The sequence below is a fragment of the Malaclemys terrapin genome, chromosome 3, assembly GCF_027887155.1.
Source record: "Malaclemys terrapin pileata isolate rMalTer1 chromosome 3, rMalTer1.hap1, whole genome shotgun sequence".
NCBI classification, from domain to species: Eukaryota; Metazoa; Chordata; order Testudines; family Emydidae; genus Malaclemys; species Malaclemys terrapin.
In genome coordinates, this window is record NC_071507.1 from 97,896,113 (window position 1) to 97,912,576 (window position 16,464).

General features: G+C 41.6%; 1 protein-coding gene across 2 annotated transcripts in view; it reads right to left on the reverse strand.

Annotated features, from left to right (window-relative positions):
• The window catches only part of UST (uronyl 2-sulfotransferase), a 316,217-nt gene that overhangs the window by 197,342 nt on the left and 102,411 nt on the right, over positions 1 to 16,464 (reverse strand). For both annotated transcript variants that reach the window (XM_054024122.1, XM_054024123.1), the window contains exon 2: positions 9,083 to 9,126. In XM_054024122.1, coding sequence (XP_053880097.1) covers positions 9,083 to 9,126 — 44 coding nt within the window. The remainder of the gene's footprint in view (positions 1 to 9,082; positions 9,127 to 16,464) is intronic.

Sequence of the window (16,464 nt, forward strand, 5' to 3'; positions counted from 1 at the left end):
GGAGTCAGGGGAAAAACCCACAGGCAGCTCTCTTGTGGCAAAAAGGATAGTCTGTACACAACATTTTAGCTGTCAAAAACTAGAGTTTAAACATGAAATATGTCCAAGATACTACAATAAATGGGGAGCCAGACCAAAAACTAACAGGTAAAGAGAAGATAAAATATATGGGACTTTAAAAAAATCTTGGGCGCGACCACACACACACACACACGAAAAGGAAAATGTATACCTAGAATGATGACATAATCCTTTAGACAGGCTGCCTTAAAGAAAATTCTGCTCGACAACTAGAGAAGACAATGGACTCATACAGTATACAACCAATTTTATTTAAGACTTAACTGTAGCCCTGTCTATGGCCAAAAGCAGTAAAAATAATACAGCCCGTATTTGTTATCACAACTGTACCATGTTACTAGCACTGGGTCAGACATAGGATGATGGTACCAAGACAGGGGATGGATCACTTGAGGATTAACTGTTCTGTTCATTCCCTCTGGGGCACCTGGCATTGGCCAGGATACTGGGCTAGACAGACCTTAGGTCTGACCCAGTACAGAAGCTCCCCGACTTAAGCAAGCGTTACGTTACGGAACGGCTTGCGTAAGTTGAATTTTGCATAAGTCAGGAACGTATCTCCAACAATTATGGGGGGAGGGAGGAAGCAAGCTTATGGAACTTACGGAACTTTTTCCATAAGTCCGGATTTCCGTAAGTCGGGTTTGTGTAACCCGGGGAGCATCTGTATGCCCGTTCTTATGTAAGACATTTGTATTTCTTTAGTAACTGGCTCCACAGCCCCAAAATCTTTGTAATGACTTCAGCTCAGTTACTGTACTAGTAAAGATTCAGCTTGTGTATTGGTATGTGCTTTGCTTGTTCTCTTCTTGACCTAATCCTGACCCACACTCATTTCTGTATTCACTTTATGCTTTGAAGTACTGTCACACAAGTGCTAAGCACAGGGCTTTGCTGATACCTGAGCAGCTGCCAATAACATCAGATCCATGACAGGGATCCCATGGGAAGTTTGTCCAAAAAGAGACCCACTTCAATAGATTTTATCTGTTATCAAGTGCCTACAGCACAGCTTCTTTATTCACGTATATATCAGCTGCAGAAGCTAAGGACTGTATCCTGCAGCTCTTACCCAGAGTATTCTTGCTGCCAAGTTAAAGAAGTATGGGCTGGATGAATGGACTGTAAGGTGGATAGAAAGCTGGCTAGATCGTCGGGCTCAACAGGTAGTGATCAATGGCTCCATGTCTAGTTGGCAGCCGGTTTCAAGCGGAGTGCCCCAAGGGTCGGTCCTGGGGACGGTTTTGTTTAATATCTTTATTAATGATCTGGAGGATGGTGTGGACTGCACTCTCAGCAAGTTTGCAGATGACACTAAACTGGGAGGCGTGGTAGATACACTAGAGGGTAGGGATCAGATACAGAGGGACCTAGACAAATTAGAGGATTGGGCCAAAAAAAATCTGATGAGGTTCAGCAAGGACAAGTGCAGAGTCCTGCACTTGGGACGGAAGAATCATACGCATTGCTACAGACTAGGGACCGAATGGCAGTTTTGCAGAAAAGGACCTAGGGGTCACAGTGGACGAGAAGCTGGATATGAGTCAACAGTGTGCTCTTGTTGCCAAGAAGGCCAACGGCATTTTGGGCTGTATAAATAGGGGCATTTCCAGCAGACAGAGGAACATGATCGTTCCCCTTTATTCGATATTGGTGAGGCCTCATCTGGAGTACTGTGTCCAGTTTTGGGCCCCACACTAAAAGGAGGATGTGGAAAAATTGGAAAGAGTCCAGCGGAGGGCAACAAAAATGATTAGGGGGTTGGAGCACATGACTTATGAGGAGAGGCTGAGGGAACTGGGATTGTTTAGTCTCCAGAAGAGAAGAATGAGGGGGGATTTGATAGCTGCTTTCAACTACCTGAAGGGGGGTTCCAAAGAGGATGGAGCTCGGCTGTTCTCGGTGGTGGCAGATGACAGAACAAGGAGCAATGGTCTCAAGTTGCAGTGGGGGAAGTCTAGGTTGGATATTAGGAAATATTATTTCACTAGGAGGGTGGTAAAGCACTGGAATGGGTTACCTAGGGAGGTGGTGGAATCTCCTTCCTTGGAGGTTTTTAAGGCCCGGCTTGACAAAGCCCTGGCTGGGATGATTTAGTTGGGAATTGGTTCTGCTTTGAGCAGGGGGTTGGACTAGATGACCTCCTACAGGCAAAGCTCTCATTAACCTCAATGGTAGATTTGCTAGAGTAAGGACTGTGATATTTGTCCCCAAGTGTCAGTTTCACCTCCTCAATTGTACTGGGGAAAGGCACAGTAGAGCTGAGAAAACAGTCAGTTCGAAGACTGGAATAAAAATGAAAGTAAATGTATTTTGTTTGCTGAACATTCACACATGGAACACATCAATTTATTTTTGTCTATTACTGTCACTAATTTGCACCAACTGCACAGAATTTTTTTTTAACATTTCATCCACAGATTCTACTTGGGCTCCATTTTACATGGGAAAGATAAATAAAGTTTACTCCAGAACATAATTTTTTTTTGTAATTTCACCTGCCTGAAAACTTGAAGCAATCAGAGAAATCTAGGAATTCTAGGGACTTTATTTCAAGGGTTAATTTTTACTGTTAAAGTAGTAGGATCTAGTTCTTGGTTTTGGCTGAAACTGTGCTCAGAGGACCCAAAGATGGTGAAGACGAGTTGGCTGGCTATATGTCATCTTTATACCTCGGGATCCTAGGGTCAACGAGGGGGCATTTCAGTCCCCAAGAGCAATTTAGAGCAACTTTAAGGCTGCTTTAAGTTATGATTAGCTGCAACAGAACCCAAGGGTCTGTTCTGACACCTGGGGATGGCTGGAATGCTGCATGGCTCTGTCCAAGTCCTTTACACTGAGGACTGAGAAGGAGGATAGCATAGGCTAGCTACACCAGCTTTGTGCCACTGGAGGATTCCTCTATGTCCAGTAAATCCTTAGCTGGCCACTTAAACCAACTTTAAATCTGCTTTTTGCTCTTTCTGCCATCAGTATACTCCAAAGGGAGAATCAGAACACCAGAGCAATTGCGTCTTAGTAGGTGCAGCAGTGAGCACAGCTCACTTTCTTTGTTTATGTTTGGGAAAGCTGCTGCTATTGACCCATTTTGAAGTATGACTGAGAGCTGCCCTCATCTACTAAAATCTATGAGCCACACACTGGGTATTTCTCATTCCAAACACTTGTCTTTTTCTGAAAGTGCTATTTTCAATTCTTCACGTGGGAAAAATAAATCAGTACTATTTCAAAATATTCTTATTTGGTACCTAGCCATGTTGAATGCCAAAATATAAGATGGTTCTCTGCACAACCTCTAAATTGATTGCAAATTGGGTCACAGTTACTTTTCACTATCATAAATTAAAGACTGTGGTTATTAGCCATTATTTACATCAGTCCTGGGCAGCTGATCATTGTTCATTAGTTAAAAATCACAAACAATTTTTAAGGGGCTTTTTAAGCAGATGTATAAAATTAGAATCAACTTGATTCTAAAACTTACTTTTTAAATCTCCAAAATCCCCTTTTCATGTTTTTGTTTCATTTCGAGCACACTGCAATTCTCACTGATTAATATCACAGATGTTATAAAAACATTGGAGAGCTTCCCATAGTAGCACCCAGTAGACTGATCACAGATGAATTAAACAAGTCAAAAATACAACTTCAGGATAAGTGAATTCCAGGACTGCATGTGACAGCCAATGGCTTCTACAACTATCCATTATGCACATTAAAAAAATGTGCATGCTGACAGGTGTAGTAAAATAAGAAGCCCTGTTAAAAAATTATTTACACTGATATTTTAAACAATGGATTTAAGGGCCAAATCCTATCTACCAATCTATGTACGTCATTCCCCTTGGAATCATCCATCTATCACTACATAATTTACAACTCTAATAGCCTAATATTTAGCTTTAGATAAAAACACAGAAGCTGCCTGAATGAGAATCAGGGTGCATGTAGTTTCTTGCCTCAAGCAGATGGCAATAGCTGATGCTTCAAAGGAGGGTAAATAACATACACACCTACCTAATCATGCAATGCTACAAAATCAATAGAACTTATGGATCTGAGGGAACAATCTGGCCCTAAACAAATATTATGAAGTATAGAGAGTCCTGTGCCACCTTTAAAACTAACAGATGTATTGGAGTGGGTGAATACTTTGAAGTGGGTATTCACCCACGAAAGCTTATGCTCCAATACATCTGTTAGTCTTAAAGGTGCCACAGGACTCTCTGTTGCTTTTTACAGATCCAGACTAACACGGCTACTCCTCTGATACTATGAAGTATCTGCATAATATCTAAATGTCAGCTTTGCTAATGTTTAGACAAACAAGAGTGAACAGAAAAATAAGTGAGGGCTACAAATGTGCTGCTGTTGGGACAATCAAGATGTTTATATCCCAACCTATGCCCTCCAAATGTTTTTAAAGAGGCAATTAGGCAAATGCTTCAAAATGTAAGATAATTAGCACTTACATAAGACTACGCTTTATTGCCCTGCTGTACTGTTTTTTAAACACCCAGAACTGAGGCTGGTTGGACAAAATGCCCAGAACTTTTATTAGTTGCACAAGCACTCAATTCAAATTTGAGCATGTTCAGACTGCTCAAAACATCTAGTTCACATTGGGCAGCCCAAAGACTAAGCATGATGACATCAACAGGACATGGATTTGATTTTATGAGTACCACAGTGAAGCACGGGACACACTTCAGACTACACTATTTGCCATCAGAAGTTTGAAACTTTATCTGCCGGCTGGAAGAGGAGTGAAATAAAGAAGAAAAAAAAAAAAGGGATAGACACCACACTGTACTAAATGAATATACTAAAGATAGTAAGGCACTGGGAAGCTCTGAAAGAAATTGCAGATTAGCCAGGAATCTTTAAGACAAGAGAACTAAGGTAAATTTTTCAGACTGTACTACAAAATTGTCTGGCATTGATAAATCTGAACTGTTGCTACTTTGCATTATGGCACATGCCCCCCAGCCCTTTTCTTGTGTAATGCAAAACTCCTGAAATAGGAAGAACAAAATACTAAATTTGGCATGCAAATCAGAAAAAAGTTTTCCAGGTTAAAAAAAAAAATCTTATCTTAATCTAGATTACAGTCCTTTCCTTACTGGCGTGGGAAGGCATTTCTGAGTGCTAAATCAAACATGAAAAATATGGGTCTGGAATAAGCATTGTTTTTACTTTTTCAAGCACAGAGAACTTTATACTGGAGGCCAGCTCTAAAGCAATTCTTTAGACCAGAGGTTCTCAAACTGTGGTCCGTGGACCACCAGTGGTCTGCAAGCTCCATTCAGGTGGTCCGCGGAGAATTCCCTCTAAGGTGTGTACCTGGGCGGCCGCACATGAGAGAACGAAGGGCCGCCCACCTAATTAGTGGAGCTGTGCAGGTATGGCTCCACTAATTAGGTGCCTGGACCCTGGAGAAGATGCACATGTAAGGTGAGGTGGTGGCCCTGGGAGGAATACGGGGTAACTGGGAGGATGCAGTGGGGTGAGAAGAGGGGGTGGGGGCAATTTGGAACATGGGGGGGGAGAGACAGCCCTCCTTCCCAGCCCCATCTTGGGGAGCTGCTGCAGTAGGGGAGAGAGGGAGAGCCCCCCCCACTCCTTCCCAGCCCCAGCTCTGTGGCTTCTGCAGCAGGGGAGAGAGGGAGAGACCCCTCTCCTTCCCAGCCCCAGCCTGGGGTTTACCGCAGCGGGGGAGGGAGGGCACATCCATCGCATTAGAAAGGTAAGACTAGTGATATTAAAATTTGAGTTGTGCGCTTCTATTTGTAGAACAAAAACCGTTTAATAATTTTTTTTATATAGTGCTTTTATCCAAAGCACTTTACAATAGTTAGCTAACGGTACAAACAACATTTGGAAAGATCATTAAGTGGTCCACCGAGACCCTCAGCAGGAAACTACAATTTTTCAAGACAAAAAACAGTATTTAGCTTTATCTTTTTACCCTAACAGTTATAAGTGGAGAGTTTACTTAAGTTTATTTTCTTATCTCTGCTAGGACTATAATGATCTACCTTCATAACTACTCATGCAGGAAACCCATAAGGATACTTGTGCTCTTCAGGTGCAATTAGACAAAAAATAGAGCTTAGGGGTTGGGAGAGGGAGTGTGATGTTTAAAAAGGAAGTTTTGTTGTATTTTGAGAGATTAAGGATAAAATTTTCAAAAGCACTTCAGTGATTTAGGACCAGATTTTTACAGGTTTTCGGGTGCCCAAAGATGCAGATCGGAGCCTAGTGAAATTTTCAAAAGCCCCTAAGTACCTAACTCCCATTGAAATGAGTTCACCTGGCAAAGCTTCCTATTACAACATATCCACAGCCAAAGCCAATCTGCTATTTATAAAATGCCAGTAGATCATGTGATTTCTCCCCCGCCCCTTTCCTTTCCTTTTTGTATTACCTCTGTTACAAGTAACAGAGAAAAATGAGAAATAATTTGGGAAAGGAAACCTTTTAAAAATGTTTATGTTGTCATTGTATATCATTTGCACAGTACATAACCTTGCAAAGGAAACATTTACATTACCAGAATAGAAATACATCACCATATTATACTATGCCTAGGAAAATAAAATTAACATGGTAAAATTAATAGCATGGCAGGATTACTCCTTCCTTTCTAAGAAAACTCACTGTATTTACTTATAAAGCAGCAAAAACAATGTCATTATAATGGTCTTATTATGGGTCTTTTCTGGAAAGTCTCAGAGCTAAGGTAACACCAAATTAGGTTTCAGAGAATCATATATATTAATGGCTAGCTTGTACCTGGATGCACAGAAAGCCTGTCACCACTTTTCTTCTTGCAGAGGCCAGACATAATCTTTGTCCTTGCATTCTTGAAATGCTCGGAAAGCAGTGCCCGCAACTCAGTAGGTGATAAAGAGCACAGCAGGGGCAAGGCTACAGTGCCACACAGTTCACCGGCCAGAAGAGTTGGACCGGCATACTACACTTACCTAACCCCGTACAGAAGTGTCCTTGACACCTCCACCACATGCATTCCTGGAAACATTATGCTTGCACAATGGTTCTGGCAGTTGCTGTCAGCATGCAGGCCATTTTCACATCCCTCACCAATGAAGGCAGTGATTTGGGGGCTGGCGTACAGATATTTTGTACAACTACAACTACATTGAGTTAGAAAATGATACAGTTAAAGAGGTAAAATTGCCTAGTGTGGACACAGTTATTGCAGAATTAAGGGTGCATCTATCAGTTTGGTTTATTCCCATATATGTAGAGTCACAATCTAATGCTAAAATGCAATAATATTAATTATGTCTCGTGTATTCCACATTATATTTACTAGTTGATAAAACACAGCTAATTTTAATTTTTTTTTTATGTTATCTACCAATTTGCCACCTACCACTCTTCTACTATCTGACACTAGCAGCACAAATACTGAGGCCTGGTCTACACTAATGCATTAGGTCAACATAAGGCAGCTTACCTTGACCTAATTATGTTAGCGTACATGCTACAGCCTTGCTCCTACCGATATAAGTGCCCTACTACACTGACATTATAATTCCACCTCCACGAGAGGCATAAGGCTTATATCGGTGTAGTTAGGGTGACATAGTGCCCCCTGCAGACACTGCGTACTTACATCTATTGGTTGTCATTGTCAATTTCACAGCTCTGTGGGAGCAGCTCTGTGGGAGCTCTGTGGGAGCTGCGAAATTAACAAGAAAGCTGTTTCCTGGTTCCTCCGCCGGGCTGCCACCGAGGCTCCTGGCTCGGGCTGCCACCCAGGTTCCCCACAGGGAGGCATGTTCCACCCCGGGATCCTGGCTCCCCACTCTGACCAGGCTGTTGCCCAGGCTTTCAGTTCCCTTCCAGGAATGGCGCATCTGCACTGGGCTTCTCAGCACCCCCCCACCAGGGAGGGAACAGCTGCACTGGGCTTCTCCACTCCCCACTGGGAATGGGGCAGCCACCTGGGCTCTCAGCTCCCTGTTCCCAACTGAGAGCATGGCTGCACCTGGGGGGAAACTCTGTGCCCAGAGTCCGATCAGCTGCAGTGCTCGGAGCCGAGCCAAGCTCCCGGTGAGGAGCGGGGAGCTAAGAAGCCTGGTGTGGCTACCCTGTTCCCAGTGGGGGGCTGCATGTGCCTGTCACTCTTAAATCAGTGGAAGCGCTCTTGGTGAGGACGCACACCACCTACTGAAGAAGGGCAGTGTGGATATGACCCTGCACTGGCTGTAAGTCAACCTAATGTAGGTCAACTTAAGTTTACATTGAAGACACTTAGTCTCATTTAAAAATTAAGAAATATTAATGTTTATCTTGATAACCATTTCCTTTTAAGAGTACACCGTCCTCAGCATAAGCCAGTGCTGCATTCTTCATATTTACTCTCAGAATTTTTTTTCTTTTTTTTAAACACAGACCCCAATTTCACTGAGTTCATGTATTCTGCATTTGTTTTTTAAGGTTTTAGAAATACTATACCTGTTGAAATACTTGCTGTTAAAAAGGGAAATTAAGAGGAAGAGATTTAGTGTGAGGGGTTAGAAACAATAGTTTAGCCCTGTTAGGCTGTTGCATTTGTGAGCAAATACTTCACAAGAACAATGACAACTGTAACAATTTGATGACACTTCCTAAAGTGACCAAGTGATAATATTGTTCCAGAATAGAGGACCACTGAGCATTCTATTGTATGTATTGCCAAACTGCGTCATGTTGGCACCAGGAAAGAACAGGTTTGAAATCCCATTCCCACTGACTTCAATGAACTAGTTTTACCCAAGTTAAACCTATTTTTGTGCAAGCTATCAACAAAAGCCTGAGAGAGGAAAATGCTTTCTAAAAAGGGGGGAGGGGCAAGAGGACCAAATTGAGCTTTCAGCTACACCAATGTAAAACTCAGTGGAGTTACTCCACATTTACTAGGGAGGAACAGAGTACAATTTGGCCCAAATATACAACAGGAAAGCAACTGGTAAGGATGGAAGGAGCTCACCTTGCGTGGGGGTGGTCCATGGTCATCCAAGTAAGTGGAATTTCCTGGGGGGGGGGAAAGAAACACAAAAATGATGCAATGTAATTTCAAACCCACAAAAATAACTTAGTGCTATCTTATGAGAATTAGTCTCTCTCCCAGTGTTTCTGTTTTGTCACAGGAACCAAGTCAAACAAATACTTTATTTTGCTACATTTTTCTTTTGTTTAAAACTAGAGGTGATTTGGTTCATCCACATTTTTGACAGCCAGTTGCATAAATGTTAAGAGTTTTAGTACAAAACTAAATGGTCCAGGTGTCTGAAATGGGACAATGATGGCACCTTTAATTATTCACACTATTAAAAATACAGCCTACATGAATAAGGACAGAGTTGTAAACAATTATAATTCATGAATCTCAGTAGACAATTTAGTTTTAAAAACAAAAATATAACATCATTCTGGGACTGGCTCCTAGATTTTGGTCAGATTAAGTTGACAAACACGGTGTGATACCTGCACTAGACTTTCTGCATTTTCCTATACTGGATTCCCATCCACTGACCTGTGATTTATTTTCCATCTCAGAAGATTCAGAAGGTATGAATAAACAACACTATTATATCTGCAATCCCAACTTGCTCTCCTTCCTTAGTCCAAAGAAAAAGCCTGTGATTCTCAAGTGCTTTCTTGGACTAACCTACAATATAAAACACCCACAACTTCAGGATTTTTTCTAATTTTACACACACACACACACACACACACACACACACGTTTCTTCGGTAACTCTCACTCTGTTCCCCATATCAAACAGAACCTTTCTTAATATACCCATCAAAGGACAAAAAGCTCTCAGCAGTTCTGGCAGTCTCCATCAGGCTGATGGCTGCATTCAAACATCTTGTCATCTGAGTCATCTCCAAGCCCAAGGTAGTAAGAAAATCCCTTCGTCCCTATACCACTAGGGTAGGTGGTATGAGGATAAAATTCATTAATGTTTATGAAGCACTAAGATACCACAATGATGGGGCCCACACAAGTATCGCGAGAGAAAAAGTTCCTTACAAATGAGATCCACTGATAAGTCCGTCTCTGGATCCCTGGATTGTTCAGTGCTGCAGCAGCAACACACAATGTCTTTGGGAGGAAGAAGTGCCTGATGTAGCTCTCAATGAAATGCTCTGGTTAGTTAAGAATGTGTACTGCAGACTCAAAGCGTTCCCAGAAATTCAGTCCTTGGCCTGAAGGACAGTGGCTCAACACAGGGATCTTGCAGAATTATATATGGTACCATCATAAAAGGGAGCATTTTGGACAGAGGAGGCATGAAATCCAATAGGTTTGCTAATGAGAGCTTCACACAACTAATTGAGTTAAATACAACTAATCGAGCCATCTTGTTAAAAAAAAAACTTGAATTACTATGTAAATTAAGTTAAAATCCTTTGTGTTTTCAATATTTTTTCTAATTCCTTTAAGTTTAAAAATCAGTTGTCTGACACTATAAAGAGCGGGAGTCAAGAAAAACTATAATCTAAGGTTCAACATCATGTAAAACCTACTCCAAATCCAAAGAAGATGTTTTTTCACAGTTTCCTTGGTCTGGCATGAGAGTCCACAAATGTAGAAGCCTCAACATTTTTTATTTCATTGAATTGGCTCTAAAGAACATACACATTTTCCAATTCAAGTCTCCCTCATATGTCCTTAATGCAAAATCAAAAGCTCATCTTCTTACTATTGTAATATAATAATACCTTCTCCTTGTGGGACTAATTAATTATGGGGGGGAGGGATAGCTCAGTGGTTTGAGCATTGGCCTGCTAAACCCAGGGTTGTGAGTTCAATCCTTGAGGGGGCCACTTGGGAATCTGGGGCAAAATCAGTACTTGGTCCTGCTAGTGAAGGCAGGGGGCTGGACTTGATGACCTTTCAAGGTCCCTTCCAGTTCTAGGAGATGGGATATCTCCATTATTTTAATCTTTTTTTTTTTTTTTTTAATTGCTATTTTCTGGTTCAGAATGCTCCACTCTCACCCTACATCTAATACTGCATTCCATTGCTAAGATTCTGATTACCTGGAAAGTAATTCTATTCACAGATAATTGAAAGGAGTCCTATATGGTCCTTTGATAAAATGGTTTTTCTATAGGCAAAGCCTCTGATAAAACATGTTTGATGGGGAAGAATCAGCAATTCGGAAAAAAAATACTGCTACATATAGTCTGTCAGAGCCAAGACATTATGCTAATGCCATTCTTTCCAGCACTAGCCATAGACTATGTTTCCTTACGATCCGGCTGTCTGTACACATCAGTTATTCTTAACAATGAAGAGTTTGTATGGAGTAGCTAAATGCGTCCAGCAACGCACCCCGTAATGAATGCAGCCAAGAGAATGACGTTATTGATGTAAAAATGGCTTTTAGTACTTTTCTTTAAAATAAGAGAGAGTTGTCTTTCTTGTTCTGTGTTAAGCACAGGCCTTTATTAAGCAATGCAGACAATTTTTAAATAAACAAACATTAAAAATTGTACATAATATCTGAAAAGTAGCAACTCACTAAAAAGTATTAGATTTGTAATGGGTCCTTTTGAAAATATTACATCTTATTGAAAAAAAGGTATGTTTAAGCCTGTCTATGCACATTCACACTCATACACACCACTGTAGTTATTCCAGGCATTTGAGTTTACCAAAATTAAAAGAACATTCATTATAGTTTTAGCAAACAGCTGTCATGGTTAATTTTGCTGAAAAAAAGGATCTGAATTACTGCTGTTTTCTTTTCCTCTCAAGTTTCTAAACAGATCAGTACATTCATACTATATACTATAGCTTACAGTATGTTCCTTATAAAAGACTGAACTAGAAAGTATGAGCTAATGCCTTAAAAGAAGAACATCTTTTTGAAATATACATTAAAATTGAATATGGTCAAATTCTCAACATCTCACCTTTCTATACCACTTTTTCTGTATGTTGCATTTTCCTCACTTTGTTTTCTTGAAACCAATCTTTCAGTGTTTGAGCAACTAGAATTATCTTCATATCTGGCTTGTCACAGGTATTTCATGTGCTTGATTTCTGTTTTTAAACCAAATTTCAATTTTAGCAGCCTGATTTGGTTGCTACTACACACATTTAAAAGCAGTGAGTCAAATTCTGAGTGGATGTAAACAGATTCATTTACCATGGAAGTCTCTGGACAAAATTCAACAGTGAAATGTGGTGATATAAACTTGTCATGAGACAGATATAAGTGATGAAAGTTTCAATAGGATTGATTTGGAATCCAATGAGGGTAACTTGCACAAACCAAAAAGGGGGCAAAAAGGATGGGTCACCAGCAGGGAAAATTAAATTCCACCCTCAAGTTAGATATCTTTTTCTGCTACATTTCATTCTTCTGCCCCTTTGGCATGTAAGTTGGAGTTATTTTGAACATGTACGGAATGACAAATCAGTGCACTAATTTGAATCCTTTTTTCCAGTGTAGCAAGTTTAAAACAAATGTTCCCTTTTGCTAAACAGATGAAAGCTTTTGCCAAATGGTTAATATGCTACCCAGAATGTAACAAAAAAAATCAGCAGATCCAGGAACGTAGGACATTGACAGGAGAGAGCATGATCTATAGCAGGGATTCTCAAACTTCATTGCACCCTGACCCCCTTCTAACAAGAAAAATTACTACACGACGCTGGGTGGGGGGACTGAAGCCTGAGCCCTGCCACCCTGTGGGGAGGAGACAAAGTCAAAGCCCCTGGGCTTCAGCCCCATGTGGGGGGCTTGTAACCCAAGCCACGCCATCCAGCACTGAAGTTGGCCCCAGGCGGCAGGGCTCAGGCTTTGGCCCCCGAGCCCCATCAAGTCTAACGTCAGCTCTGGTGACCCTATTAAAAAGAGGTTCGGACCCACTTTGGGGTCTCGATCTACAGTTTGAGAACTGCTGCTCTATGGCATGCTCTCCACTGCCTTCAATCCTGTTGAAGTCCTTTTTCAAATATTCTCACTGATCACCACACCACAGGATCAAGCCCTAAATTCATATCGATGCAAAGCCAATCTGAGAAACAGCTATACTGGGAAATACATCTGCAGGAAGTTTCATATAGCAAGTTGAAAACCTGGTAAAAATGACGAAGGTCTTCTAGTACAGCAGAAGGGGTCATGGAAGGCAAACTGGGAATGGAACCTCAAAGACATCTACAAAACGCATGGAGGACTTGCATGTAGGAAAGAAGGCTCCACTTTCACCCCAACATGGCCTCTAACAAAATATATATATTGTTAAACCATGAAAGTTTCAATAAAGACATAACAAGAAAAGGCATTCTATTAACTGTTTCCTACTATAAGAAGTTAAAAGAGCTGAAAGAGAAAGACACAGACTCAGACTTTCAGGCCAGAAGGAACTATCATGATCACCTAGTCTGAAAGAAAGACGTGTCATAGAGGTGAGCGGCTCATTACTAAGGTACTATATCATAAACACTACAGTCACTATGTTGATAAGACAGAATAGGTTTCTCTGTATAGCATGCTTACTTGAAGCAGAGAACAAGAAATTTATTATTCTGTGTTTACACAGTATAGCACCAGGAACACTTAGAACATTGTACTGGCACATGAGACGGTGCATGCCATCACTGTAAATATCAATAAGAAAAGAAAGTACTTTCTGAGGTGGCTATGGTATGATAATGGAAGGTAAATTAATCTGTTCACATTGAAATCTGGGTCCATAGCCCTGGAGTAACCCATTTCATGTAGTAACTGAGATTATTCTGCCCCACCTTCTCTCTCTCTCTCTCTTTTTTTTTTTAAATAAAAGTTATTAAAGATGCAGTTGATCCTAATTGTCCTGAAAATGTCATCAGATAGTTCTTTAGCACATTTATTCTTAAAAAACATGGTTTCCGAGATAAGCCAGTAACAGTCTTCTCCCTCCTTTAATATTATGAAAATTCTGATATTCTATAGCCAATTCAAAACTAAATAAGGGAAGAAAAATTACAAAAATCAGAAAGACAGACAGACATTTTTGGTATTGGGAAATATGGGAGAGTTGAGGTGAAAGGTACGTATGTACATTACGAGGATCAGTTGCTTGCACCCAGGGAGTAATTAATTACAAGCTCTACATGAACAAATTAGAGATCAGGCAGAAAGAATAGAATGAAGAGCTGCAGGGAGAAAACATTAGGTTTAGGAAGGAGGGGAAAGGAGAGGACCATGCAGAGCTCTTAAAGCTTCCCTTGAGCAAGATTTTGCTTGGGGGGGATTAGAAGTTCTACATCTCAACTGCCATGTTTTCTGCAAACCTCCTTTCTAAGAAGCCTAACTTCCACTGGATTTTAATTGTATTTGGGTGCCTGGAATCAGTTCTTGGCCCTGCACTATTTAACAGTTTTAATCAAGACCCAGAAGAAAACATAAAATCATCACTGATAAAATTTGCAGATGACCCAAAAACTGGGGAGTGGTAAATAATGAAGAGGACAGGTTACTGATCCTGAGCAATCTAGATCACTTGGTAAGCTGGGCTCAAACAAACAATATATGGTTTAATACAACCAGCTGTAAATGTATACATCTAGAAACAAAGAATGTAGGCCACACTTACAAGATAGGGGGATTCTATCCTGGAAACAGTGATTCTCAACAAGACTTGGAGGAGTGGATAATCATCTGAACGTGCGCTCTCAATGCAACATTGTGGCCAAAAGGATTAATGCGGTCCTGGGATACATAAACAAGGGAATATTGAGTGAGAGTTGGAAGGATATTTTACTTCTGTATTTGACACTGGTGTGACCACTGTTGGAACAATGTATTCAGTTCTGGGGTCCACATTTCTAGAAGGATACTGATAAATTGGAGACTCTTGTGGCTCTTATCTGAACAATGATAAAAGGACTGGAAAACATACCTTATAGTGCAGGGATGGGCAAACTTTTTGGCCTGAGAGCCACATTGGGTATGGAAATAGTATGGCGGGCCATGAATGCTCACAAAATTGGGGGGTTGGGTGCAGGAGGGGATGAGGGCTCTGGCTGTGGGTGCGGGTTCTAGGGTGGGACCAGAAATGAGGGTCAGGGTACAGGGCTGGGGCTCTGGGCTGGGACCAAAGGGTTTGGAGGGTGGGAGGGGAATCAGGGCTGCAGCAGGGGGTTGGGCATGGGAGGAAATCAGGGACGCAGGCTCCAGGCAGCGCTTATCTCAAGCAACTCCTGGAAGCAGTGGCATGGCCCCTCTATGGTTCCTATGCGGAAGCGCGGCCAAACAGCTCTGTGCGCTGGCCCGTCTGCAGGCATCGCCCCTGCAGCTTCCACTGGCCGGGAACCATGGCCAATGGGAGCTGCAGAGCCAGCGCTTGGGGCGGGAGCAGCATGTGGAGCATCCTGGCTGCCCCTACACGTAGGAGCCAAAGGGGGGACATGCCACTGCTTCTGGGAGCTGCGTGGAGCGGGGCAAGCCCCCGACCCCACTCCCTGGCTGAAGTTCAAGGGCCAGATTAAAAGTTCTGATGGGCTGGACATGGCCCACGGGCCGTAGTTTGCCCACCCATTATAGTGATAGAATTAAGGAGCTCAATCTATTTAACGTAACAAAGAGAAGGTTAAGGTGTTATTTGAAGACAGTTTATAAACAACAATTGAACAAAAATGTGATAATGGGCTTTTTAGCAGACAAAGGCATAACAAGATCCAGTGTGCGGAAGCTGAAGCTAGACAAATTCAGACTGAAAATAAGACAAATTTTTAACAGCGAGGGTAATCAATCACTGAAACAATTTGCGAGGGTTACAGCGGATTCTCCCTTCTCGGAATTTTTAAATCCAGAGTGGATGTTTTTCCTAAAAGATATGCTCTAGTCCAAACAGAAATTAATTCAGGGAAGTACTGTGTCTTGTGTTATACAGGAGATCAGTTTAGTTGATCACAGTGATGTCTTCTCGCCCCATGAACCTATGAGCTAGCTTATATTCCTTTGAAAATCTCAGCCTTCATTATACTCCTAGTGGCTACCCAATCCTTCAGGCAGCCATGCATTCTGCCCCCTGTAGACCTCCTAAGGCCCAAAGGAAAGGAAGAGTTAAAGTGGCCACCGCATGCTTTTCCTGGCCTGGAGAGTAAAGCTTTCCCACCACCAAAACATCTCAGAGAAGGTATGGGTGGGCTTGTGATCACTTCTGTCCTACTACTATGTCTTTTTAAGAACACAGTGAGGAAAAGGGCATGAAACCATCTGAACTCCCCACTTGAGGGAAAAAAGGAAGTAGATAGGAAGGCAGAACAGCAGGTGGAAACACTCTAGAGCACAGCGCACCCGCACTTCTATGGATATATGAAACGCAAGCAGCAACTTGTGATTTATTCTGACAGAAAGATAAA